This window comes from Tamandua tetradactyla, chromosome 2 (assembly GCF_023851605.1).
Source record: "Tamandua tetradactyla isolate mTamTet1 chromosome 2, mTamTet1.pri, whole genome shotgun sequence".
NCBI classification, from domain to species: Eukaryota; Metazoa; Chordata; class Mammalia; order Pilosa; family Myrmecophagidae; genus Tamandua; species Tamandua tetradactyla.
In genome coordinates, this window is record NC_135328.1 from 165078713 (window position 1) to 165105527 (window position 26815).

At 37.7% G+C, this 26815-nt stretch overlaps 1 protein-coding gene across 1 annotated transcript in view; it reads left to right on the forward strand.

Annotated features, from left to right (window-relative positions):
• LOC143662961 (uncharacterized) overlaps positions 1 to 26815 on the forward strand; it is a 52137-nt gene that overhangs the window by 20932 nt on the left and 4390 nt on the right. Inside the window, exon 2 of the mRNA XM_077136258.1 lies at positions 25436 to 25526. Coding sequence (XP_076992373.1) covers positions 25468 to 25526 — 59 coding nt within the window. The 5' untranslated portion in view covers positions 25436 to 25467. The remainder of the gene's footprint in view (positions 1 to 25435; positions 25527 to 26815) is intronic.

Consider the following 26815-nt stretch of genomic DNA (forward strand, 5'->3'; position numbering starts at 1 on the left):
TCTCTGAAACCTTCCAAATCCTTCTTCTCTGCCTTGTGGAATTGCCACTTCCACATCAGCAAAATCTTCTCCACTTCCAGTCTGTTCTTAGCATGATCAATTCATTCCTTCCTTAACTGAGATCTGGCTTTCCCCTGATGCATTTTACTTCCCAGGTAGTCCTCTTAAGCAGGGGCACTTTATTCTCTCCCATGAACCTCGAGTATCTTGGGTTGTGGAATCATTCTGTCACATTTCTGATTCCAAATTTCAACTTCTGCCATCTTGTGAGCATCCTGTTACTATTAGACCTGTTCCCATTTTGCTATACCACCTCCCCTAATCTCTAGTATCTCTTGGTCTCTCAGTTCCTTCCACTTACTCATTGAAGATGGAAGCCTGGATCAGAGTCTTTCTTGTTTACCCTAAACTGTATCTCATCTGGCGAAGAGCCAAAATCCTAGCCTCCCAACAGCTCAACTTCTATCTTTTTCACTCCATGGTAGTTATCTACTCTAGCAATCCTATTCGTGACACTGTCATTATTCAAAATATCTCTTCCTAGAAGTGGGACTGGCTTCCAAAAATATATGATCTAAAGGCTCAAATGGTGTCACCAAGGACCTGTTTTCTTCATCCTCTCTTGCCTCAGACTTTGTGAGTGACACCTCCATCCTCGGATTTGCAAGTGACTTTTGACCTCTCCAGCTGCTCCCCTCAATCATGACTAGCCATAGTAGTGTCCATCTTCATACTCTCATACCACCCAATTGGGAAATAGAAGAGTTCCTAAGGAAGCTTATTTTTCCCCAAAGAACCTATGAATTTCTCCTGAGTCTCACTGACTCTGAGTGATTTACATCTTAATTTTGAAGCCAATCACCATAGCCTGCAAATGGGATATATTGATGGGCTTAAGCCAATAAGAGCTCTAACCTGGAGCCAAAGATGTAAAATGGGTGAACACCTCCAAAGGAAATTGGAGTATATGTCCTATCTCCTATCTAAGGTCAATCCCTCCACATCTGTTTTGGATTCCACTCTGCTGCTATTTCTCCTTCACCTGTTTGCCCATACCTCCAGGATCCGATTAATAACAGAACCCCAAAAACTCTCAAATTTACTCCCTGAATTTCTCCTGGAGTCATGAACTTTTTATCATACCCACTGTTAGCACTCTAGTCCAAGCAATCCCAAATAAATTCTTGCCCTGTTTTGGTGTTTTCACCACACTGCTGACAAAGCTCTTTACTTATTTAGATATATACATATTAGCTCCATTTTTGAGAGGTCCTCAATGAAGTTCCATTGATCTTATGGTAGAGTTAGAAATCCTTGAAATCTACCACTATAGCTTGATTTCACACACACATTCATATTTGTCTTCCAATCAAAGTCCTTTCCCTCTTTTGTTGCATTAACTACCACTCAGCCTACTGAGATTGGTCAAAGTTTATTCCTCAGGGAATCTTCTGTAGATTTCTAATCTTAGGAAGGTTTGTCTGCTATAGGCATCCTTAGACAGTAGGTCTTTCTTTTAGAGTCCTCAACCTAGCTCATAAATATTCAGTTGTTAGAATCATCCTTGATCAAGGCTGTCTTCCTCACTAATCTCTAAGCTCTATAAGAGCAAATTAAGGTCCATGTTAGATTGCTATTTTTTTCTTCATTATTGCATTCCCACAACTAGCAGGAAAGTCCAGAATATACTGACTATGTGAATGATTGAATGATAAACTATATAAAGTGGTTAACAGATTACCTGGAAAATACTAAACACTCTAAAATGGTGGGTATTTCTTATATAACTGTATTCGTTGTTATTTTTTTGTTGTTGTTTTTAATTCTCTAGTACTAGAAATGCATTTTTCATATTACTCCCTTCACCTTCATGCTATAATTCAGTGGAGTCTCCTATAAGCTTTGCACACTAAAGCAACTAGTGATGTACAACTCGCATTTGCTAATACATGATCAACTTATTGTATGTTAAGTAGCTTGAGATGAGCAAATAACTAAAGAAGAAACTTGTTTTCCTCTTCTATGAAAGTAAGAAGAACACTGTCTAGATTGTTTAATGCCACCATATAAATCTTTTCATCCTTAGGAACACTAATAGCATTGATGACACTTTTCATATTAAATGACTCAAGGATTTTTTTTAATTAGAAAAGACTGAGAAACCAGTTAGGCACCGGTATCATCAGTCCCTAAACCCCTTTTTTAATGTAATCAAACATCCTGGTTCTAAAACATCTTTGCATTAACCATGCTTAAAAATTTCTATGTACAGTATAGTCTTAATTAGGTTAAAACAGAAAAGAAAAGAAAAAAGATTATAAAGAAATATATAAAAGCATACATTTGTCTTTCTGAGAAAGAATTCTGTATCTTTTATGCTTTCTGTTTTATACTTTTCTAAAACTCTAAATTCCTTAAAATTGGCCTATAGTAGCATTTTACCCCAAAATTTGGATATAATTTTTAAACTCTGCATATTATATTTTATATATTAAATCTTTACGTTATAATATTAAATATATAATAGTATATTAAAATACACATGTATAATTTCTGATCACAACGAGGTAAAAGGTATTTGCACTGAAAACATACTGAAAGTAAATATATCAAATTCTTAACTGAGAGTATCTGTGGGTATTAGGACTACTTGATATTATTGTCTCCACTTTCATAATGGAAAACAATCTTTATTTGAAAGGAAAATAAGTATATATTGGACATAGTCCTTGCCCTTGAGAATTGTGCAAAGATTCGTAGCACACAATTGATTACTGAAAATAGATCATGGGTTATAGAAGTCAGGACTGAGAAAACATTTACTAGGCGTCAAAATAGGATGGAAAAAAAAATCAAGTTTCCACTTAAAAAAAATTACAGTGTAATAAATCGTCACTTGTCGTGCAAAAATAATTTGAGTGGAAAATTGGTTCTGAAGCCAGGAACTGGTACACTGGATTATATCAAGTATCTGATTTCTCCTTCAGCTTATAAAGCCTACTTTATATATACAAGCCGTAGGAACTGAACAAGGAAAATTAAGTTTGCTAAAATTACTTGATTACAAAAGTAAAATTAACCATTATGATTTAAAAAAATCCAACAGCACCAATTATATTTTTTTGAAAATTTTTATGAATTGGCCCTTAATAAAATGTGTAATTTATAAATTATTATCCTGGAAATTTTATATTAGTACATATGTATGTTCCAATCACCTTTAAAATAGTGACACTGGTTGCTATACATGATTCTAATCTTATAAAATGACCTCAGTTTTGGACCATTTCCCCCCTTCTTAAGTCCATCTTACTTCCAATTTGCCAGCAAGTATTCACTTATTGTTAAATTTCCCCCTTTATTCTATCAACTCTTTTGTTTCTGATGCTCAGCACTATTTTCCTAGCCACTACCTTGGCTGTTCTCCAAAACAATACCAGTTGCCTTTCTTGGCCACTAAACTGAGTTCCCCTAACCCCTGTTTACATGAATTTCCACCAAGCCCACTTTGGCACTGGGTTGAGATAGAAGAAAGAGACTAAATCTCAGCAAGAGTACTGCAAGCCCTTTGAAAGGTGAGGCTATGTTTTACATATTAAAAAACCTTCCTTAGTCTCTGTTTCCTAATCTGTGTATGAAAATATCTTCCACAACTGAATGTTGTAAGAAGAAAATAATTCATATAAGCATCCAACTCAGTGCCTACCATATAGTAGGTAGCCACTGGATGCCAGTTACTTTTCTCCTTTCTTTGCACTTAACTATAGTGCTGTTTACCAAAATTTGAAGCACTGATTCTACAACTGTAAATGGATATTCCTTGAAATAAGGCTTCCATAGTAAATATCTTTGGGAAACCCATCAGGTTAAATTACCTTTAAAAGATTTTGCCTCAGAATTTTTGAGATGTTATGAATCGTTAGTGGAATATGCCAGCAAGATTTTCTAAATATATTTGGCAACAGATGTCTTCTCTCATCAAATGTTTGTAAAACAAAAATGGATTAGAAAATCATATTGTCAGTTTGATTCCTTTTTATGCAGACCTCAAATTAAAGCTCCTATTTTATTGATTGATGTCCAAAGATACATTGTTTTTTTAAAAAAACTTATTTATCTTTTGAAACTATTTTGCAACTAAACAGAATTTTGCAAAGCAAAATAGGAAATTAAATTGGATGCCGAAGCTGAAGTAAGATAGAAACATGGGAATCACAAACTTCAATTTCAGATTTTGTGTGTTTAGCAAAATGTCCCTACTGTTTTCAGACACTGACATTATAATAGTTTAAAGTTATACATTTAAACAAAAAAACATAAAAATTGTTTTTTTTCCATTGGAATTAAAATTTCATTTCCAGTATGGAATAGTGAATTACTCCTGCAAATAACAGAACTCTCGAAAAAAAAAAATAAAGAAAGGATTACTTTGAGGATGTAAAAAATGAACAAAATGACATTGAGTGGGGGGGAGTTAAAACTTGAGGCAAAGAAAGGAAGAGTGACAATACTTGTTTTGTGGCTTTACTTTGAAGGCAGTCACATCATGGTAGAGATAGCATTGGGTGACAAATTCTGATAGAAAACTCTGCAATTTTTTTGGCAACTAAACCAGGTGAAAGAACTGCGAAATCTCACAAGATTTCGTTCTTATAGAAATTCACAAGCTGATTCTAACATATATAGGAAGTGCAAATAACCTAGAAGAACCAAAGCAACTTAAATTTAGAATAACATGGTTGAAAGAATTACACTACCTAATTTCCAGACTTATTATAAAGCTATAGTAATATCGAGATTTTGATATTGGTGAAAGAACAGATAGAATAGATAGATGATAGATTGATAAATGAGATTAGAGAGTTCAGAACTAGACCTATTCATATATGGTTGATTGATTTTTGAGAAAGGTGCCAAGGTAATTCAATGAATATAGGAAAGTTTTTTAAAAAAATAGTGCTGTAACGCTGGGTATACATGTGGAAAAATTATTCTTACCTCACACATGTGCAAAAAGTAACCTGATATTGTTCGTATATCTGACTGTAAAAGCTAACACTAATAAATTTCTAGAAGAAAATTTTAGCATTCTTTGAATAGGCAACGATTTCTTATAGAGGATTCAAAAGATGGATTCCAGAAAAAATGATTATAAATTTCATTTATAAAAATTTGAAACTTTTGCTCTTCAAAAACAACACTGTTAAGAAAACAAAAAATGCAAAGGCAGGATGGGAAAAAGACTTGTTCTCAGTATATATAAAGCATACTTATAATTCGAAAATAAACATTTATAAATAACTGAATAAAAGTTCAGTAAAAGATTTGAACATATATTTCAAAGGGAAAGATATTCATTTTTAGTTAATAGGGAAACTTAAATGAACTGTCACTACACACCCATTAGAAGGTCTAAAATTAAAACTAGACTCATGATACCAAGCATTGGTCAGGATAGGGAGCAAGTGTAACTCTCTAATATTCTTAGTGGAAATATAAAATGGTTCATACATTTTGGACAATGTCCTGGCAGTTTCTTAAAATGTTTGATACCTAGCATAAGACTCAACCATTCCACTCCTAAGTATTTACTCAACTAAAAAAAAGGAATGGATTACCGATACATAGGACAGAGAGAATCTGGATATCAATATGCTGAGTGAAAGAGACTAGACACAATAGAATATACAGTATATGATTACATTTATATAAAATTAAAATCAACCTATAGTGACAGAAAGAACATCAGTGTTGCCTGGGAGTTGAAGTTAGAGGGACAGATGAACTGCAAAAGGCAATGAGGCAACTTTTTGGGGTGATGTAAATGTTCTGTGTCTTGCTGTTTCTTAAGTCTGCAAGCTGTTTTGAAAAGGATCATTGTCCATAATTGTGGGGACCTGTAGGCATAGACAATCCACTTTCTATTGCTAAACAATAAAACACAAAATTGAGAAAGTCTTAGAGAAACAACAACAAAAATTGATTAAACTCAGACTCATAGAAACAGTTAAATTAGGGGAGTAAATTAAGGAAGGACCTTTATATCTGTTAAATATTCTAAATGGACTAAGGTGTCTAAGGTGAAGATCCAACAAAGAGTAAGGCACCAACCAGTCTTTTCATTTGGACAAAATAACAGATTTCATTAGGATTCTCCATCTGAAGCTTAGTTGCCTCAAGGTAATCTGATATAATTTGAGAGGAGGGCTAACTTGGGGGTGATTAAGTACAGGAATATCGCTAATATGATAATTAAATTTTCTAAAGTGTGATGAGAGTGAGTATTTGCACATAAACCTGACAGCTATGAAATAGATGACAGTGACAAAGCTTTTGGGAGACTTGATTGACCAAAAAGCCATCAACCTGTATTAAAAGACATCTTGATTATTTGAGATTTAAAATAATTCCCAAGGCCACTAAATTCTATGCTTATTTTACCCTCTTTTGGGACATATTTCCCAATATCTACTTCAGAGGTCAGTCAAGGGCAATGGAGAACAAAGTACAAAGATGCTATTCCCAGAGTATGGAGTCAGGACTTGATTTAGGAGCATCCTTTCTCCTAAGTAGGGGAATGTCAAGATTTCTACCGTGCAGAATTTCAGTCTTACTCTGGAAAAGGGCTTGCTATGTGTCTCCTGTAGTCCCCTTTCTGAATGGTTTTATTTATCCTTGTTTTTAAAATACGGTTCCATTGCTGTATGTTGGGTGTGTGAAGGATGGTATTTCTGGTTCTTCTCTGTATTAGTCGTTCTCTTCTAGGTCATACAGTTGTTAACAAATGATCTCAAACGATCTATGGTTTACAACGATAAAAGTGCATTTCTCATTCATGTTATAGGTAGCTGTAGGTTGTGGGTAGGATATAGCTTGTCTCCATTCTAGAATTCAGGTTGCAACAACAGCCCTTATTTGGGGCATATCATTTTTGTGATGGAAGGAAAACAATGAAAGAATCACGTTATGACTAAATTTTCTGTCATATGTGTGCAATTCCTTCTGCTCACATGTAATTGGACAAAGTAAGTTATATGGCCAATTCTGATGTCTGTGAAGTGGAAAAGTATACTTGTCCCACAGTCATATGTCAGTGGGTGAGTATGAATAATCCTCTTTAAGGAGGGCAGCTTATAATCAGTACTGATAATACCGTCCAAGCACATGGTTTGATTGTACGTCTTTATACTAACTTCAAAGGGGTAAAGACAAACTACACGTGAGTGAATGTTATGTGTGTCACTCCCAGGAAGAAACCTTTAATGATCATTGCAGGATTAACCACTTTCCTTTCTCCCTGCTATGGGAGAAAGTTGGAAGATTCTCAGAATGCCCTGTATCCCTGATGGAAAATATTGAGCAGAGCCCTTGGCCACTCATGATAGACATGCTGTTTAAGCAAGAAATTAGTCTTTCTTTTTCTTAAGCCACGGAGATTTGTAAGTTGTTTATTACTATAGCCTGACCTAACTCATTCATTTGACATAACTGCTAAAAGCAGCTTGAAAATCACTGCTTAAGACAAACTTACTTCAATGTTTTGTGCACAGTAAATGCTTAGTAATTTATATAAAAGACTATTTCTTATGGTCTTTTGGTAACTGAAACTGCTATGTTTTGCATAAACAATTCTACCTACTGTGTTGGTTATTTCCTTCTTTGTACCACTCCACATTATAGAAGACACCTGATGCCAGTTTCAACTATACGGAGAACAAAGTGAAAGCACATCAGAGGTGGGAGAAAATCAGAAACATTTGAGTTCTTGGGTCCAGTTTTATCTTATCCACATCTAAATTAGCCAAACAATGGCTCACAGGCTAAATCTGGCCTGTTGCCTATTTTTGTAAACAAAATTTTATTGGAACCCATTCACAATTGTACCCATTTTGTTTAATATTGGCTGTGGCTGCTTTCAAACTACGACAGCTAAATATTTGCTATCTAGCCTTTTACAGAAAAAGTTTGCTGACACCTGGTATATATCATACCATCCTTAAAAAATGTATATTTTCACAATTTATCTATAAATATATATATAAATTCATAAATAAACTTCATATCCATAAATGCAATATATATATTATGCATATATGTATATATGCATAAGTCAAAAGAGTTTGGAGAGTCCTTCTGAAGGGAGTAATGAGTTCTTGAGGTATTTGATGAAGGCAATGATGTAATCATATTAGCAGGACAATCCTAGTGTCAACTGAATGTTTGTTTGTGAGGACAAAGAAGAGGAAGTTAGTAAACCTGGCTTGTGGGTTTTGTAATTCATACCAAAAAAATAGCTGGGTAGGGGAAGTGGCAGCTGAGATGGGAAGGAGGGAATTTGTGCAAGGACACAGATGTGGCCTTTCGGCAGTCATTCACCTACAGATGACAAACTCCAGGTTCGGGGAAACAGATTGTTTGGCTGCAAGAAACCATCAATAACGATTTATGTGATTATCTCTTCTTGGTCCAGACCCCATTCCAACCAAGTTATTAATACATACATTATTCTTCTTAAAGAAATAGAGAAATGCATTCCAGATTGCCAAAGAAAGGAATTTCCCATGATTTATATAGAAATGCTCCTAGGACTTTTATTTTTTTCTTCCATCATCCATCTTCAAGAAATACTAAAGACAAATATTTCATGAATCCAGAGGTGCTTCTGGCCAGCATCTGGAGATGATCTTGAGCATACAAATCTGTTATCATTTTTCACCATGGGCCTCAACTGTCAGAACACGTAATAAACATAACCAGGCAGAAGGCTGGAGGCAGGCAGAGAGCATACAGTTAACCACTGTCAGGGACAGCAGAAAGGAGGATGTATTTTCCTATAGCTCCCCCAGACTTACTTTTCATTACCCCACCCCACTCCTTTTCATAAAAAAAAGTTTGAATGCTATTTCAAGAAGCTCCTTTTGCTGATATTTTCCAAATGTGTTGTATCTTGTTAAATTGTCATGTGAGCAGGAGATTTGGGGTAGTAGAAGGCCTCTGAGCGATGATGTCAGTAAGATCTGGGTTTGATTCTTGGTTCTACCACTTAATAGCAATAAGATATCAAAATTCCTTAGCCTTGCTAAATGCTATTTCCATATTTGCAAAAAAGAACCTGCTGTAAAATGTTAATGTAAGTGAAACTATTACACAGTGTTTAGCATAGCTTAAAAAAAGTTGCTGTAATTATCATTACAAAACCAGATTCTCGTGTTACCAAACATTCACCACAATGTTAAAATGAGATAGTGGTTCAGTGATAGAATGTTCACATTTCATGTGGGAGACCAGGGTTCGATTTCTGGACCATGTACCTTCCCCCCCCCCCCCCCCCCCCCAGAAAAAGAAATAGTTAAAAAATACAAATTATTGGTGAGACTACAGAGAAATTGGAGTTAGAGTATAAAATTGGTACAACCCATTTTGGCAGTACCTACTACTCAAGTAAAAGAGAAACTCATACGAATTAAAAGAGAATGTGTTCACTCTGAAGTATTTGTCATACATTTCTTCTGGAGCTCTTTGGGACTCGGGAACAGGGGTACCATCTGCTGAACCACTGCACATTTATGCTGAAATAGAACAGGCTATCACTAATTAGAAGCATTCTCCTCCAGGTGAAACAGTATAATTCTTCAATTTCCCTTGTCAATACAATCCCCACTCTCCATCAGGAAAAAAAAAAAAGCAGTAATGATGGTTTACAGCACAAGAAAGAATTTTTTATATATATAGTTAACCAGCATTCACTAAATTCACTAAGTACTTTCTATGTCCTTCCATCTATGGTAGGTGCTTTCACTATTTCATTTCTTTTCATTTTATTTTATTTAAACTTCACAGCAACATTATGAGGTAGGTTTGTTTCAGATGAGGAAATATGAGCTTTAGCAAAATCCAGTGGGTTTCCTGGAAGGTAAATAGATGAACTAGGGTCTCCTGACTCAAAGTGGCTCTGCTCATTCTGTCAGCTACAAGAAAACTTCTGAATAAAAGTTGCCAACAGCATGTACTACAGCAATTAAGTGCCAAATATTATGTAATCAGTCAATGAACATATATTGACTATCTACTGACTGAAATATGAATGACCACACAGATAGTGACCTATTTTTCATGTAGCTTTTTATCCAGGGAGGAGAGCAGAATTAAGTTACTCAAAATAAATACAAAAGAATTAAAATGAGCTAAGTGCTGAATAGAAGAAGCTATGAACCCCAATTAGCTTACGCTAGTTGATAAAAAACAAATCTCATTCAACTTTATCCTTTGTCTCTCTTTATCTCTGACCCTATTTCTTTTCTGCATGTCAGAGACAAATTTACTAAAAAAAGTATCCCTTAGAAGATTATGAAATCTCTTGGGGATAGAACTTAAAGGAAATAATTTTATTATATAATATTTGATATATAAAAAAAGAATACATGAACTTTGACAACAGCTAAGATGGAGTAAGCACCCTCCACCCTATCTCTCCCACTGATTACAACTATAAACTGTTGACGATAAAAAAGCAACTACTTAAGAAATCTGAAAATTAATAACTGGGAGGGATTGAGGAGGGAACTCAACTCTTGAACAATGACTCACAATAGGGGTGAAGTTCACAGTTTTGTTTTGTCTTTTCCTATCTTTCTGTTGCGGCTTTGGTATAAGGCCAGAGATAGTCCTAAAACTGTGAAGAGGGTGTATAGAACACGAACTACAAAAGAAATCACTCCTTTGTAGCAGAGAACTGGGAAAAGGGACACCCATGAGCTAGAGAGTATGGAAAGAGAAATCCCTGTCCTTTTGTTTCTCTTTTCTTTAAAACGTTTTTTTCTCTCCTGGCCCTTCCCTGAGGCTGGCCCCATTTGAGAAGCTACATGTCAGTGGCGGTGGTCTTGGGGTGGGCATCTAAGACATGATGAGACAGCCTGTCTTTCTGGCCAAATGATCTGGAAAAGCAGCCCCTCTGGCCTGAAGAATCTCTTCTTGTCTCATGCTACTGTGTCTCAAAGTAGACACATTTCATCAGAATTACTCAACAGCACAGGGAGATAAAACTCTAAGAGGAAACCAGAACTTTCTAACCAGAGGACAAGAAAAAGGAGCTTATGGGACTTAAAGAATATGAAGAAAATCTTGGAGGGGAGAGTTCTGGAAAAGGAAATACTCTAGACTATATAAGAATTTACACAACTCCCATTTCACCGTGAAATACACTTGCATGGAATAGATTTTAAGGAATATAACTAAGGTTTTGAAAACTGTACTATGATACAAACCACCTCTCATCCCAGATGAAACAATGAGTAATATATGCATGGGGAATACGTAACAGCATAACAAAGTCTTTGAAACTTTACTTGACATTGAAAACATCTATGAGGTAAAAGAGAACACTCTTGAAATAATGTAAAGATAGTAGGCTTCAGCCAAAAAGTAGAAATGATTAAAAAATAATCAAATTGAAATTTTAGAACTGAAATATGTACTAACTGAAATAAAAAATTGACCGCATGGGTTCAATGTGAGAATGGAGTGAATTAGTGAATTTGAAGATAGGTCAATAGAAATTATCTGATCAGAACAACAGATAGAAAAAAGACTAAAATTTAAAAAGAGCTTCAGGAAGCAGTGGGATAAAAAATGTATAATATCACTATAAAGCAAAATAATAAACTGAGCATTGTGATGGTTAAGTTCATGTGTCAACTTGGTCACATGATGGTGCTCAGTTCTCTGTTTAAGCAAGCACTGGTCTAACTGTTGCTGTGAAGACATTTTGTGAACTTAAATCATCAGCATATTGGTTGCCTCTATGGCTGTTTACATTTGCAGTCAGCTAAGGGGTGTGATAAGTGATATTTAATCTAATCATCTGAAGGCTATTAAGGAGAATTCAGAAGAGAAAATCTTGCCACTTCAGCCTGGGGAGCTCATTGAGGACCTTCTTCAGAGCTGCCAGCTTGTAGACTGCCCTACAGATTTTGGACTCTTGCATTCCCACATTTGCATGAGACACATATAAATCTCATATTTACAGATATCTCCTGCTGGTTCCATTTCTCTAGAGAACCCTGATTAATATAAGCTCTGGGACTCATTACCAAACTCAGGAAGTAGAGCCACCTCTGTTCTTCCTATATCCCATTGTCATGCCTACTTTTCCAGGGCAATCTCTCTCCTGATTTTTGCATTTATTATTTCCCTTTCCCATAATTCTGTCACATATGTATATTGTGTATATATAAATAATATATTTAAAAATTATTTTGTTAACTGAATACGATATTCTGAGAGTTATTTTACAACATAATGTGTAAGGTTCATACATGTTGTCATAGTCAGGTTCATGTGTCAATTTGGCCAGGTGGTGGTACCTATTTGTCTGGTTGCACAAGTGCTGGCTTATCTGTTGCTATGAGAACATTTCATAGAATTAAATCATGATCATGTTGGCTGCATCCACAGCTGATTCCATTTGTAATCAACCAAGGGGAGTGTCTTCTGCAATGAGTGATGCTTAATCTAATCACTGGAAGTCTTTTTTTCCTGGCCTCCACTGCCACTCACTGGAAGTCTTTTAATGAGAATTCAGAAGAGACAGCTTCTGCTTTGGCTACTGACTCTCTCCTGTGGAGTTTGTCCAGACCCTCCATTGGAGTCATCAGCTTCACAGCCTGCCCTGTGGATTTTGGAGCCTATGTTTCCATGGGTACATGAGAAACTTTTATAAATTTTATATTTATGGATATTTTCTGTTGATTCAGTTTCTCTAGAGAACCCTAACTAATACAGCTTGGTACCAGGGGCGGGTCTTAAGAAACAGAATTTTAAAAATGGGTTTTTACAATTGGTTTTCTACTCTGACTGTACTCAAAGGCACTAAGGACTCTGATTCCTATAATCAGAATGATGCTGCCAATCCATGGGATGAGTTGGCAAGAAAAGATAATCAAAATATCACTATTGGATTCTTCTAATGCTTCACTTGTATAAAGCCAGGCTCTGTGGGATAAGGTTTTCTGACACCTTTACAGAGTTTTGTGGAAACCAGAGGTATAGAGATGCTCACTGGTTGTTATTAGAGACACTATATACATTAATGACTGAAATGGATGGGCTTAAACTTCAAATGAGTAGCTCATGTGCCATCTGACAAATGCAAATGCTTCTATGAGTGTCCTGAAGGAAAATCTTATTTTGTGTAGCCATAGACTTGAGATTTCCAAAAATCAGCCTCAGAAACTTATTATTAAAGTAGCAACTTTATAACATAAATAGAAATCTCGATCTTGCATGGTGTCTGCCGTTAAAGTGATGGCATTGATTGGAAAAATGGGATGGTGACATATGGATTGATGATGATGATGTCAGTGGTGAAGTTGAAACCTTAGGTCATGCTGAGTCTGCCCTGAGGACATAGCCACCCCACCTCCAGCCTACCTTGAGAAGTTGGCCACCCAACCTCCACCTGAATGGATTAGCCCTAGAGTAATTAATTCTGTTTCACCAGATGAAACTGCCAATGAATGCCCTGAAGCAAATGGCTTGGAAGATACTTCTAATTCTTTTCATGACCCAACCCCACCACCCCACATTTATTCCAGACCTAAAACTAGACTAAAGTTCCAACAGGCCCCTAAAGGTGAAGTACAATGTATTACCCATGAGGAGGTACATTACACTCCAAAAGAACTGTGTGAGTTTTCCAATTTATATAGACAGGGTAACTATGCACTGGGGAAAACAAAATGATCAGAAATTTGGGGGGTATTAGACACTGGTTCAGAAATGACATTAATTCCAGGGGACCCAAAACATTAATCTGGTCCACCAGTGACAGTGGGGGCTTATGGAGGTCAGTTGATTGATGGAGTTTTAGCTCAGGTCCATCTCACAATGGGTCCAGTGGGCTCTCAGACCCATTCTGTTGTGATTTTCCCAGTTCCAGAATGCATAATTGGAGTAGACATACTGAGCAACTGGTAGAATCCCCACATTGGCTCTCCAACTTGTGCAGTGAGGGCTATTATGGTGGGAAAGGCTAAGTAGAAGCCACTAGAACTGCCCCTACTTAGCAAAATAGTAAATCAGAAGCAATACCAGATTCCTGGAGAGATTGTAGAGATTACTGTCACTCTTAAGGACTTGAAGGATGCAGGGGTGGTGATTCCCACCACATCCCCATTCTAATCTCCTATTTGGCCTGTGCAGAAAACAGATGGGTCTTGGAGAATGAAATTGGATTATCATAAGCTCAACCAGGTGGTAACTCCAAAGCCACTGCTGTTCCAGATATGTATCATTGCTTGAGCAAATCAATGCATCCTCTGGTACCTGGCATGCAGCTATTGATCTGACAAATGCTTTTGTCTCAATAGCTGTAGTAAGGACCACCAGAAACAGTTTGCTTTCAGCTTACAAGGTCAGCAATATACTTTCACTGTCCTACCTCAGGGGTGTATCAACTCTCTAGCCCTATATCATAATCTTGTCCTCAGGGAACTTGATTGTTACTCCCTCCCACAAGACATAACGCTGGTTCATTATATTGATGATATCATGTTAATTGGACCTAGTGAGCTAGAAGTAGCAACTATTCTAGACTTACTGGTAAGGCATTTGCATGTCAGAGGATGGGAGATAAGTCCAACAGAAATACGGTGGCTTCCACCTCAGTGAAATTTCTTGGTATCTAGGTGTGGGGCATATCAAGATATCCCCTCTAAGGTGAAGGATAAGTTGCTTCATCTAGCCCCTCCTACAACCAAAAAAGAGACACATGCTTAGTTTGTCTCTTTGGATTTTGGTGACAACATGTTCCTCATTTGGGTGTGCTACTCCAGCCCATTTATCGAGTGACCAGAAAAGCTGCTAATTTTGAGTGGGGACCTGAACAAGAGAAGGCTCTGCAACAGGTCCAGGCTGCTATACAAGCTTCTCTGCCATTTGGACTATATGATCCAGCAGATCCAGTGGTGCTGGAAGTGTCAGTGGCAAGTAGAGTTGCTGTTTGGAGCCTTTGGCAGGCCCTTTTAGGAGAATCACAATGCAGACCCTCAGGATTTTGGAGCAAAGCTTCATCATCTACTGCAAATAACTACTCTCCTTTTGAGAAACAGCTTTTGGCCTGCTACTGGGCCTTGGTAGAGACTGAATGCTTAATCATGGGCCATCAAGTTACCGTGAGACCTGAGGTACCTATCATGAGCTGGGTGTTGTCTGACCCACCAAGCCATAAAGTTGGGCATGTGCAGCAGCACTCTATCATAAAATGGAAATGGTAGATGTGAGATAAGACTAGAGCAGGACCTGAAGGCACAAGTAAATTGCATGAAGAAGTGGCCCAAATGCCCATGGTCTTCCCTCTTGCCACATTACCTTCTCTTTCCCAGACCAGAGCTATGGCCTCTTGGGGAGTTCCTTACAGTGAATTGACTGAGGAGGACAAAAACTCTGGCCTGGTTTACAGATGGGTCAGCATGAAATGCAGGTACCACCCAAAAGTGGACAGCTGCAGCTCTACAACCCCTTTCTGAGGTGTACTTGAAGGACAGTGGTGAGGAGAAATGCCCCCAGTGGACAGAACTTTGAGAAGTGCAACTGGTTGTTCATTTTGCTTGGGAGGAGAACTAACAAGAGATGCATATGTATGATGACTCATGGGCTGTTGCTAATGGTTTGGCTGGATGGTCAAGGACTTGGAAAGTCCATAACTGGAAAATTGGTGACAAAGAGGTCTGGAGAAGAGGTATGTGGATAGACCTCTCTTAGTGGGTAAAAAACATGAAGACATTTGTGTCCCATGTGAATGCACACCAGAGGGTGACTTCAGCAGAGGAAGGTTTCAATAATCAAATGGATAAGATGACCCGTTCTGTGGATACCAGTCAGTCTCTTTCCCCAACTAGTCCTGTCATTGAACAATGGGCTCATGAACAAAGTGGTCATGGTGGTAGGGATGGAGATTGTGAATGGGTTCAGCAACATGGACTTCCACTCACCAAAGCTGACTTGACTACAGCCACTGCTGAGTGCCCAATCTGCCAGCAGCAGAGACCCACACTCAACCCCCGATATGGCACCATTCCCTGAGGTGACCAGTTGGCTACATGGTGGCAAGTTGATTACATTGGACCACTCCCTTCATGGAAGGGGCAGCAATTTGTTCTAACTGGAATAGACATATACTCTGGATATGGGTTTGCTTTTCCTGCATGCAATACTTCTGTCAAAACTACCATCTGTTGGCTTACAGAATGCCTTTTCCATCACCATGGTATTCCACACAGCATAGTTTCTAATCAAAGAACACACTTCACAGTAAATGAAATGTGGGAATGGGCACATGTTCATGGAATTCTCTGGTCTTATGATGTTCTCCATCATCCAGAAGCAGCTGGATTGATAGAACGATGGAATGACCTTTTGAAAACTCAATTATGGTGCCATCTAGGCGGCAATACTTTGAAGGGCTTGGGTAATGTTCTCCAGGGAGCTGTGTATGCTCTGAATCAGTGTCCACTGTATGGTACTGTTTCTCCCATAGCCAGGATCCATGGGTCCAGGAAACAAGGGGGTGGAAATGGGAGTGGCACCACTCAGTACTACCCCTAGTGATCCGCTAGGAAAATTTTGCTTCCTGTCCCTGTGACCTTGGTCTACAGGTTTTAGTTCCAAAAGGGGGAGTGATTCCACCAGAAGAAACAATAATGTCCCATTGAACTGGAATCTAAGACTGCCACCTGGCCACTTCAGTCTACTCATGTCCCTGGATCAACAAGCCAAGAAGAGGTTACATTACTGGATGAAGTGATTAATCCTGACTATCAGGGGGAAATGGGACTGCAACTACACAATGGAGGAAAAGAACAGTTTTCCTGGAATATAGGAGATCCCCTAGGGCGTCTTTTAGTACTACCATGCCCAGTGATTAAAATCAAGAGAAAACTGCAGCAACCCAATCCAGGCAGAATTGACAATGGCTCTGAAACTTCAGGAATGAAGGTTTGGGTCACCCCACCTGACAAAGAACCACGGTCAGCTGATGTGTTTGCTGAGGTTAAAGAGAAAATGGAACGGGTAATGGAAGAAAGTAGTGACAAATATAAACTATGACCACATGATCAGTTATGGAAACAAGGACAGTAATGCTGTTTTGTTCATGTTATACTATTTAAGTTGTAAGATATCAAGTTTAAGAATGAATATTACCCAAGGACTTGCACCCTATTCTGGGGAGATTTATTGTGCTTTCCATTATATGCAGGACAGTTGAGTATTGTTATGTGAGGGAAAAATGTGTCTTTTTATTGTTATTTTGCTTGCCTCCTGGGATCCATTTGTAAACATTCTCTAGAGCATTTACCTAGGAACAGAATTTCTTTCCAGTCATATGTATAGGAATATTTAATTTTATAAGATCATGTCAAATTATTATTATACCTAATAGCATTCCTTTTTTTTCACAACTTCATCAACAAATATCAGTTTGTCAGTTTGATGAATAAAATCCATAGTACAATTTGCACTTCCCAGACTACTAATCAATTGAACATTATTTCAAAACAATCAATTTATATTTTTTGCCCATTTTTCTATTGGGTTATTTGACTTTTCTCATTGATTTATATAATTTCTTTATACATTCTGTGCACTAATCCTTTGTCATTTAAAAGTGCTACAAACATAGTCTCTCAGTTTGTGGTTTTATGTGTGTGTGTGTGTGTGTGTGTGTGTGTGTGTGTGTGTGTGTGGAGTCTGGATAAATGGAATTCCTTAATAGTAACATAGTTGAATGCATCACTTTTTTCTTTAATGTTAGCATTTTTTTGTCTAACTTAAGAAATCATTTTTATTTCATCATCTTAAAGATTGTCTCCCAAATAGTTGTTTATAAATTTAAAATTTTGCCCATCACTTACATTTTTTAACTTTTTTTATTGTATAGTATAACATTTATACAAGGCAAAGAAATAAAAACACAATAGTTTTTAAAGCACTCTTTAACAAGCAGTTACAGGACAGATCCAAGAGTTTCTCGTGGGCTGCCATACGATCCTCTCATATTTTTCCTTCTAGCTGCTCCAGAATATAGGAAGCTAGAGGGCTTAAACATTTTTTTTTACCATCACAATTGACTTTTTTCCTTCTTTTTTTGGTGAAAAATAACATATATACAAAAACGGTATAAATTTCAAAGCACAGCACCACAATTAGTCGTAAAACATATTTCAGAGTTTGACATGGGTTACAATTTCACAGTTTTAGGTTTTTAATTCTAGTTACTCTAAAATACAGGAGACCAAAAACTCCAACATTTATAGTTTCCTTGTTTAATAGCAGCCATTCTTATAGTGTGAGTTGGTATGTCATTGTAGTCATGATCTGCATTTCCCTTACAGTCAATGAAAATGAGCATCTCTTCATGTGCTTTTGAGCCATCTGTATTTATTTGCTCTTCAGAAAAATGTTTATTCATATCTTTAGCCCATTTTATAATTGGATTGTGTGTTCTTTTGTTGTTGAGTTGTATGATTTCTTTGATATACAGGAAATCAAACCTTTGGTCCATATGTGATTTCCAAATATTTTCCAATATTTCTCCCATTGAATTCGTTGCCTCTTCACCTTTTTGACAAAAGTCTGTTGAGGTGCAGAAGCATTTGATTTTGAGGAGTTCCCATTTATCTATTTTTTTTTCTTTTTTTGCTTGTGCTTTGGGTGTAAAGTTTAAGAAGTTACCTCCTATCAATAGGTCTTTAAAATCTTTCCCTACATTTTCTTCTAGATGCTTTATGTTGTTAGTTCTTATATTTAGGTATTTGATCCACTTTGAGTAAATTTCTGTGTAGGGTGTATGATAGGGGTCCTCTTTCATTTTCTTAGATATTGATACCAGTTCTTCCATGTCCAATTATTGAAAAGACTATTTTGTCCCAGTTCAGAGGATTTGGGGGGCCTTGTCAAAAATCAGTCAACCATAGATCTGGTGGTCTATATCTGCACTTTCCTTTTGATTCCATTGGTCAATGCTTCTGTTTTTGTGCTAGTACCATGCTATTTTGACCACTGTTGCTTTATAATAGGTTTTAAAGTCAGGGAGTGTTAATCCTCCCACTTTGTTCTTCATTTTTAGCATGCTATTAGCTATTCAGAGTCTCTTTCCCTTCCAGATGAATTTGGTATTTGACTTTTCCAAATCTTCAAAGTAGCTTGTTGGAATTTTGATTGGTAGTCTTTTGTAAGCAGCATATAGCTGGATTATGTTTCTTAATCCATTCTGCCAATCTGTATCTTTTAATTGGTAAGTTTAGTCCATTCACATTCAAAGTTATTACTGAAAATGTATTTCTTGATTCCACCATCTTATTTTTTTTTTATTTTGTCAGATTTATATATTCTTTTCCCTCTTTCTCTTTGTATTCTTTTAATTACCTTTATGGGTACTCTTCAATTCTGTGCCCCCATCCAGACCTCCTTCTCCTGTCTTTTTTTTTTTTCAGCCAGCAAAACTCTTTTTAGTATTTCTTGTTGAGCCAGCCTCTTATTGACAAACTCTTTCAGGACTCCTTTGTCTGTGAAAACTTTAACCTCTCCCTCAATTTTGAAGGACAATTTGGCTGGATACAGAATTCTTGGCTGGAAGTCTTTCTCTTTCCAAAAATATTTGGAAATCACATATCGAACAAAGGTTTATTTCCTGTATATACAAATAAATCATACAACTCAACAACAAAAGAACAAACAACCCAATTATAAAATGGGCTAAAGGTATGAATAGGCATTTTTCTGAAGAGTGTATTCTTAAGTATATCATGCCAATGCCTTCTCACCTCCAGGGTGCTGGTTGAGTAGTCTGAACTCAGTCTTATTTAATTTCCCTTATATGTGGTAGATTGTTTTTCTCCTGCTGCTTTGAGGATTTTCTGCTTCTCTTCAACATTTGACAGACTGATTACTATGTGCCTTGGGGAAGGCCTATTTGAATTTATTCTGTTTGCAATTCATTGGGCTTCTTTGACTTGTATATTTATGTCCTTTATGAGGGTTGGGAAGTTTTCCCCCATTATATCCTCAACTCATCTTCCTACCCTTTTACTTTTCTCTTCTTCTTCTGGGACACCAATGATTCTTATATTTGTGTGCTTTGCTTTGTCTATCATTTCCCTGAGTTCCCATTCAATTTTTTCCATCTTTTTTGCCATTTGCTGTTTTGAGTCTTCCAAGTAAATTATCCTGTTCTCTGTATCCCTTATTCTTTCTTCTGTCTCTTCAAATCTGGTGTTATGTGCCTGGTTTTAATTAGGTCAAAAAAGTCTTTAATCTCTGTGATATCTACTATTTTTCTACTTATTCTTTCAAATCCTATTTATGCTCTTCTATTGTCCTCTTGATCTCCTGTATGTCATTTGCTATTTCACTTATTTTATTAAGTAGAATTGCATGAACATCTTTGATTAGTTGTTCCAATGTTTGTGTCTCCTCTGGTGTTTTAATTTGGTGATTAGGCAGGGCTATATCTGTCTGCATTGTGATATGCTTAATGATCTTTTGCTGTCTTTTGGCTTGTAAATATCTTGATTGATTTACCTTGGAGTTGATTTCCTTCAGTTATCTAAGGCCTTGTGTTTGCAGAATGGTTGTACAGCATGTAGCACGGCATGGGGTGGGGCACTCAGTGTGGTGATTTGCTTCAGGGCAGGTATAGGTGCAGGTTGGGGATGTTATGATGATGCTTGTGGAATGTGGGTGTCTAACAGCCAGGGAGGAGGTAGGTATGTGGGTGCAATGGTCTGGGGCTGTAACCCTGTTGTGTGCTGGTCTAAGGCAAGGGGCCCTTTGTGCATATGAGTAGAGCTGTGGCAGCAGGTCATTGTTATTCCTTCATGGATTGGGGGCATATGTGACCCAGCTGCACATGTCAGAACTTTCTCAGAGCTGGAAAGTGTGGCTGAGGGCTGTGTGCATGTGCAGATCTAAGACTGCTGTAAAAGGCGGTCCCCAAAGGTGAATGACATGATTGGGGGTCTATGCACATGCGTTGGAGTGCTGAAAATGGATGTGCAGAGCTCAGGTGGGGTGGAGTGAGGCTGTATGACACTATGGGAGGGTGGCAGGGGTAGTCTAGGTATGGAGGTTAGTGCCCTCAGCCTTTATGTGGTGGCAACAGCCTGCAGGGAACAGGGAGGGGGAGGTAGTGTTCAGGAGGGGTACAGGAGAGGTGAGTTGGACTGTACTTGGGGTGGGGATGTGGGCCAGGTATGTGCACTGGGGGTTGGTAGGGTGGGGGTGCTGGAGAACGGGGAATGGGAGCAGGTGATAGAGTTCAGGTATGTGGGGTGTGGGGTGAGCTGCCAAGCATGGGGCTGTGCTGGTGAGTGTAGCGTGCCCAAGGAACACAGCCTGGCTTACTTCCTGGTCCTGGACTCCTGTCCATGCACTCCCATGGGCTCTGTGGTTCCATGCTAGTATCCAGCTTTCTGCCTCTCAGTTCCTTGGCCTCTGCAACCAGGGCTGCCCCATGTGTTGCAGAAGGCTCTCCAAGGTCAGCTGCACTCCCAAATTGCCACCTCAGTCTCTCTCCTGTCCCTTCTCTAATTTTTCCATGGAGCAGGGCTAATCTCAAACCACTCTATCATGGACATGGGCTAAGTACTCCCTGAGCTATTTTGGTGCTCCCTGAAGGACCCATCACTTATATTTTTAATTCATTTGGACCTAATTTTTGTGCATGGTAAGTAGGACAGTTCCTATTTCATTTTTGTCCATTTGGATATCCAATTGTCCTAGAACCGTTTATTAAATAAATCTTCATTTCTCAATCTCTAATGCCACACTGTCATACATTAAGTTCTCATATGTGTGGAGGTCTTTTTCTGAAATCTATAGTCTGATCCTATGGTTGATTTATCTCTATCTGCACCTAATGCAATACTTTCCTAATAAACATAGTTTTATAATAGGTCTTGATATGTCTTAGGTAGAGGATATCTTACCACTTTGGAAGTGTCTTGGCCATTAGTTGATCTTTACTCTTCCATCTACATTTTAGAATCAGGCAGTGAGTTTCCTCAGACAGCTTAAAGGAATTTTAATTGGAATTATATTATATTATATTAAATCTACAGATCAGTTTTGAAAGGATTAACATAGTTATAATAGTCTCTCTATGAATGATCCGTGTGCAGTAGAGAAGAATGTATATTCTGCTGCTGCTGGGTAAAGTGTTCAATAAACGTGTTATATCTAGTTGGTTCATAAAAATGTCCAAGTCTTCTTTTTCCTTGTTTGTCTTCTGTCCAGATGTTTTATTCATTATTTAAAGTGGTATTTTGAGGTTTTCTAGCATTAATTTGTAACCATCTAACTCTCCATTCAAATCTATCAATATTTGCCCCTTATATTTTGGTGTTCTGCTTTTAGGAACACATATATTTATATTTGTTATGTCTTCTTGTTGAACTGACCCATTTATTAGTGTATAATGACCTTCTTCCCCCCTCATAATAGTTTTGGAATCAAAATCTATTTCGTATGATACTACCATAGTTACCCTAACTCTTTTTGGTTAATACTTTTATGGAATATTTGTTTCCATCCTTTCACTTTCAACCTCCTTTTGGCTTTGAGCTTAAGTGAATCTCTTTTAAACAGCATGTAGTTTAGTCATGCTTTTCTATCCTTCTGCTAATCTACGACTTTGGACTGCAGAGTTTGCATTTAAAGTTACTAATGATAGTGCAGTACATTCTGCCATTTCATATTTTGTCTTTGTAAGTATTATAACTTTTTGCTCCTAAATTCTTCCATTAATGAGTACTTTCATATTTACTTTGTTTTTTATTGTAACCTTTAAGACCTTTCTCATTTCTTTCTGAATATAGTTTTCATATTTCTTTAGCTAACATGGAATTACAATTTAACATGTTGAAGCTATAAAATCATGTGTTATTTGATACTGTCTTCAATAGCATATTGAATATTTCCTGTTCTTATATCTCTTGGTCCCCCAATATTTTAGTTTACTGATTATAGATTATATATTTGTATATTGCATATCTATTTTGATTTCCTAAAGCTGATGAAATGCAATTTACCTGAAACGGGTTGGCTTTTACAATGGGGATTTTATTAACTTACAATTTTCAGTTGTTAGACCATGAAAATGTCTAACTTAAGGCATCAATGGGACAACACCTGGACTCTGAAGACAGGCTGCTAGCATCCATGACACCTCTTTCACATGGGAGGAACATGACCAGCCTCTGCTGGTCCTTCACTCTTGCATTTCATTGCTTTCAGCTTGTGGTTCTAATGGCTTTCTCTCTGATCTTTTCTGGGTTCTCTCTTAGCTTCTTTGGAGATTTACTCTGTGACCTTCTCTGAGTATTTCTTTGGATTTAATCTTTTCTAGCTTCTGTCTGTCTTTCATAAAGGATACCAGTGAGGGTTTCAATTGAAATAATCTAATAAAAGATGTCTGCCAGTTCTTGCTGGTTGTTCAAAGCTCTGTGGGAGGATGGAACCCTTAAATATCTCACTCTACCATCAGGTTTAAGGTGCAGCTTCATTGAAATGTTTTCAACATGGTGGTTAATTATCAACATTGTGTGTTAGAAAGTTCCCATGGCCGCTAGGAGTAGTCCTATTAGTGGAATGGGGGTTATGTCGAGGTTGAGTATGAAGATTTGTTGTATGTCCCATGACTTAGAGTTGAGTATAAATCATGCTAGGGCTATGAGACCAATGTCTCCAATTCGATTGTACAGGACTGCTTGTAGGGCTGCGGTGTTGGCATCAGCTCGTCCATATCATCATCTGATTAGTAGAAATGATTAGTAGAAAGTTCATTCTGTAGTGGGGTGATATGTATTTAGGACTAGTAGTTAAGGGTTTAAACCAAAGGACAGGAGTGGTGTTGAAAAGGGAAAGGATAGAAACAAGAGATATTTAAGTGATGATAGCCCAGTGATTTGGGACTTTATTGGATGAAGGATGAGTAAAAAATACAGACTTTTAAGTGCCTCCTAGGTACAGCAAATGGCTCATTGGGTGCTGATACCATTTATGAAAATATAAAGTAAAAGTAAACAAATAGGCTTTCTGGAAGAAATAAGTTAATTTAATTCAAATAAACATAAGTGATTCAGTTCCTGTGTGGGATAGAAATGTTTTGGAAAATTTGGGTTTGTATCTTTTAAAGGACATTCATTTAGAGATTGGGGCTGGAACATGGGGTCAAGTTAAAAATTGCAGCTTTAGATTATAAAATGTGAGCATATCAATGCCAAGTAAAATGATGGATGAGGATGATACATTGCAGTGACAATGTGCATAAAAAAAAATCTTTGCGCCCCCCTCGGTACCCTAAGCTCAATGGGGCAACAAACTTATCTACTAATCCTTTGTCGCCTATAACAATAGGAAAACAGGGGTCACCAGACTTAAACAATTATGAATTATGCAGGGTAAACTTTATTATATTTCAAAGTCTGAGAGTCTCTTTGGGGCTTTAGAAAGTGGCAATTCCACCCGTTCCAAGGGTTATGTTACAGACCTGCTATCTCCAAACACTGGGATAAGGAGGAGACCAACTTTTTATCAGCCCCACCCTCCTCAAGCATCTGGATGGACCAGATTCTACCAACAGTCTCTTCAAAGAAATCTAGGCTTTCTCTATCACTTCAAAATTCTTCTAGAATCTTCTCCTTATCCATTTAAAAAGCCATTCCAACATGTTTAGTATTTTCAAATGCAGCAGCACCCCAGTCTTCTGGAATCAGAATCTGTTTTACTTTGCTAACACTGTGAGAATGCCATACATCATAAATTGATTGGCTATTTATTTATTTATTTTTTGCATGGGCAGGTACTGGGAATTGAATCCAGGTCTCCAGCATGGCAGATGAGAACTCTGCCTCCTGAGGCACATGACCCATCCTCGATTGGCTTTTATAAAAGGGATTTATTCAGTTACAAATTTGCAGTTCTTGGAGGAAAGGCAGTTAGCTTTCATCTCGGTTCCTCTGTCATATAGGAAGGTATATGGTGATGCTCTAGTTTGCTAGTTGTTGAAATGCAATATATCAGAAATTGAACAGCTTTTAAAAATGGGGAATTTATTAGGTTGCAAGTTTACATTTCTAAGGCCATAAAAATGTCCCAACTAAATCAAGTTTATAAAAATGTCCAAATTAAGGCACCAAAAACAGGTTACCTTCACTCAAGAAAGGCAGATGAAGTTCAGGGTTTCTCTCTCATCTGTAAAGGCACATGGCAAGCATAACAATGTCTGATAGCTTTCTCTCCAAGCATCTTGTTTCAAGAAGTTCTCCTGGGTGCATTTTTCTTCCTCATCTCTAAATGTCTCTGGCTGCATGGGCTCTGTGTTTCTAGTCTCTCTGTCTCTTTCTCTCTCTATCTCTCTAAAATGCTTCCTCTTTTAAAGGATCCCATAAAACTAATCAAGACCCATCTGGAATGGGTGGAATCGCAACTTCATGGAAGCCAACTAATCTAAAGTTACCACCCACAATAAGGTGAGTCACATCTCCATGGGAACAATCAAAAAGGTCCCAGCTAGCAATACTGAATGAAGATTAAAGGACATAGTTTTTCTGGAGTCCATCACAGATTCAAACCAGCACATTCCATCCTTTGAACCCCCCAAAGACATGGTCTTTTTAAATACAAAATATATTCATTCCATCACAATATCAGAAAACCTTAAACCATCTCAGTAACAATACAGATGCAATACAAAGTCAGAAACTGTACAAAATCTCATCAGAGTCAGTTAAGGCATGATCTATCTAAGGCAAAATTCTCCTCTGGCTCTGGGCCTGTAAAACTCAGAACAAGTTATTTGCTGCCAACATGCAAATGAGGGATAGTTATAGAATACATATTCCCTTTTCCATAGGGAGAAATTAGAAGGAACACAGGGGTCACAGAACCCAAGTAGTTTCAAAAACCTGCAGGGCAAATTCCATTAGATTTCAAAGTCTGAGAGTCATTTATCTTTGGGACTTTAGAAGGCAGCAGTCCCACCCTTTCCAAGGGCCTACACAGCGGCCTGCCTCTCTCTGAATGCAACCTTGGGGAACATTGGGGAGACCACCTTTTTCTATGCTTCCCCCTTTCCAAGCATCAGGACTGCACCCAGGCTCTTTTCCATCTCCAGGACACATGCTCAACCCCTCCATGGGGTGGCAACCAGGCTCTCCCCTATCCCCAAGGAATGTGCTCTACCCTCTCCAAGGCCTGAAGTGGCACCACTCTTCCAATGCAAAGAGGTGAAAGTCCCATTTTCTGCCTTTGGAGAAAACTCACCTTCTCCAAGTGCTTGGGTGGGTCCACTCTCCTGGCCCAAGGTTTCTTGACTTTAGATTTTAGCTTCCATTGTTCTGCTTCTGAAGTTGTTTCTCCTCCAATGTGTCCCTTCTCTGTTGCTCTCAGTCCTGACTGGCAGTGGCTTTCTTTATACAGATTTTGCAATACTCTTGTTGGCTTTCTATGCAGTAGCATTGGTTTATACCCACAAGACAGAGGATTTCCACAAATATCTCCTGGATAACTCCATCTCCTATCTTGGCTTTATCTGAAATGACTGACTGGCTCCACATTTGGTTAAACACCCACATGGAGCTCTATTCTCTGGGGTCTCCTTTCCTGGATGTCCAGAATTTTCTAGAACATCTATTTCTGGTTTCTTTTTTACTCAAGAGTTCAGTTCTCAGCTTATCTCTTTCCTGTCGCATTTCTCTATAAACTACAAGGAAAAATCAGGCGGCACTTTCCACATTTAATTTGGAAATTTCTTCTGCTA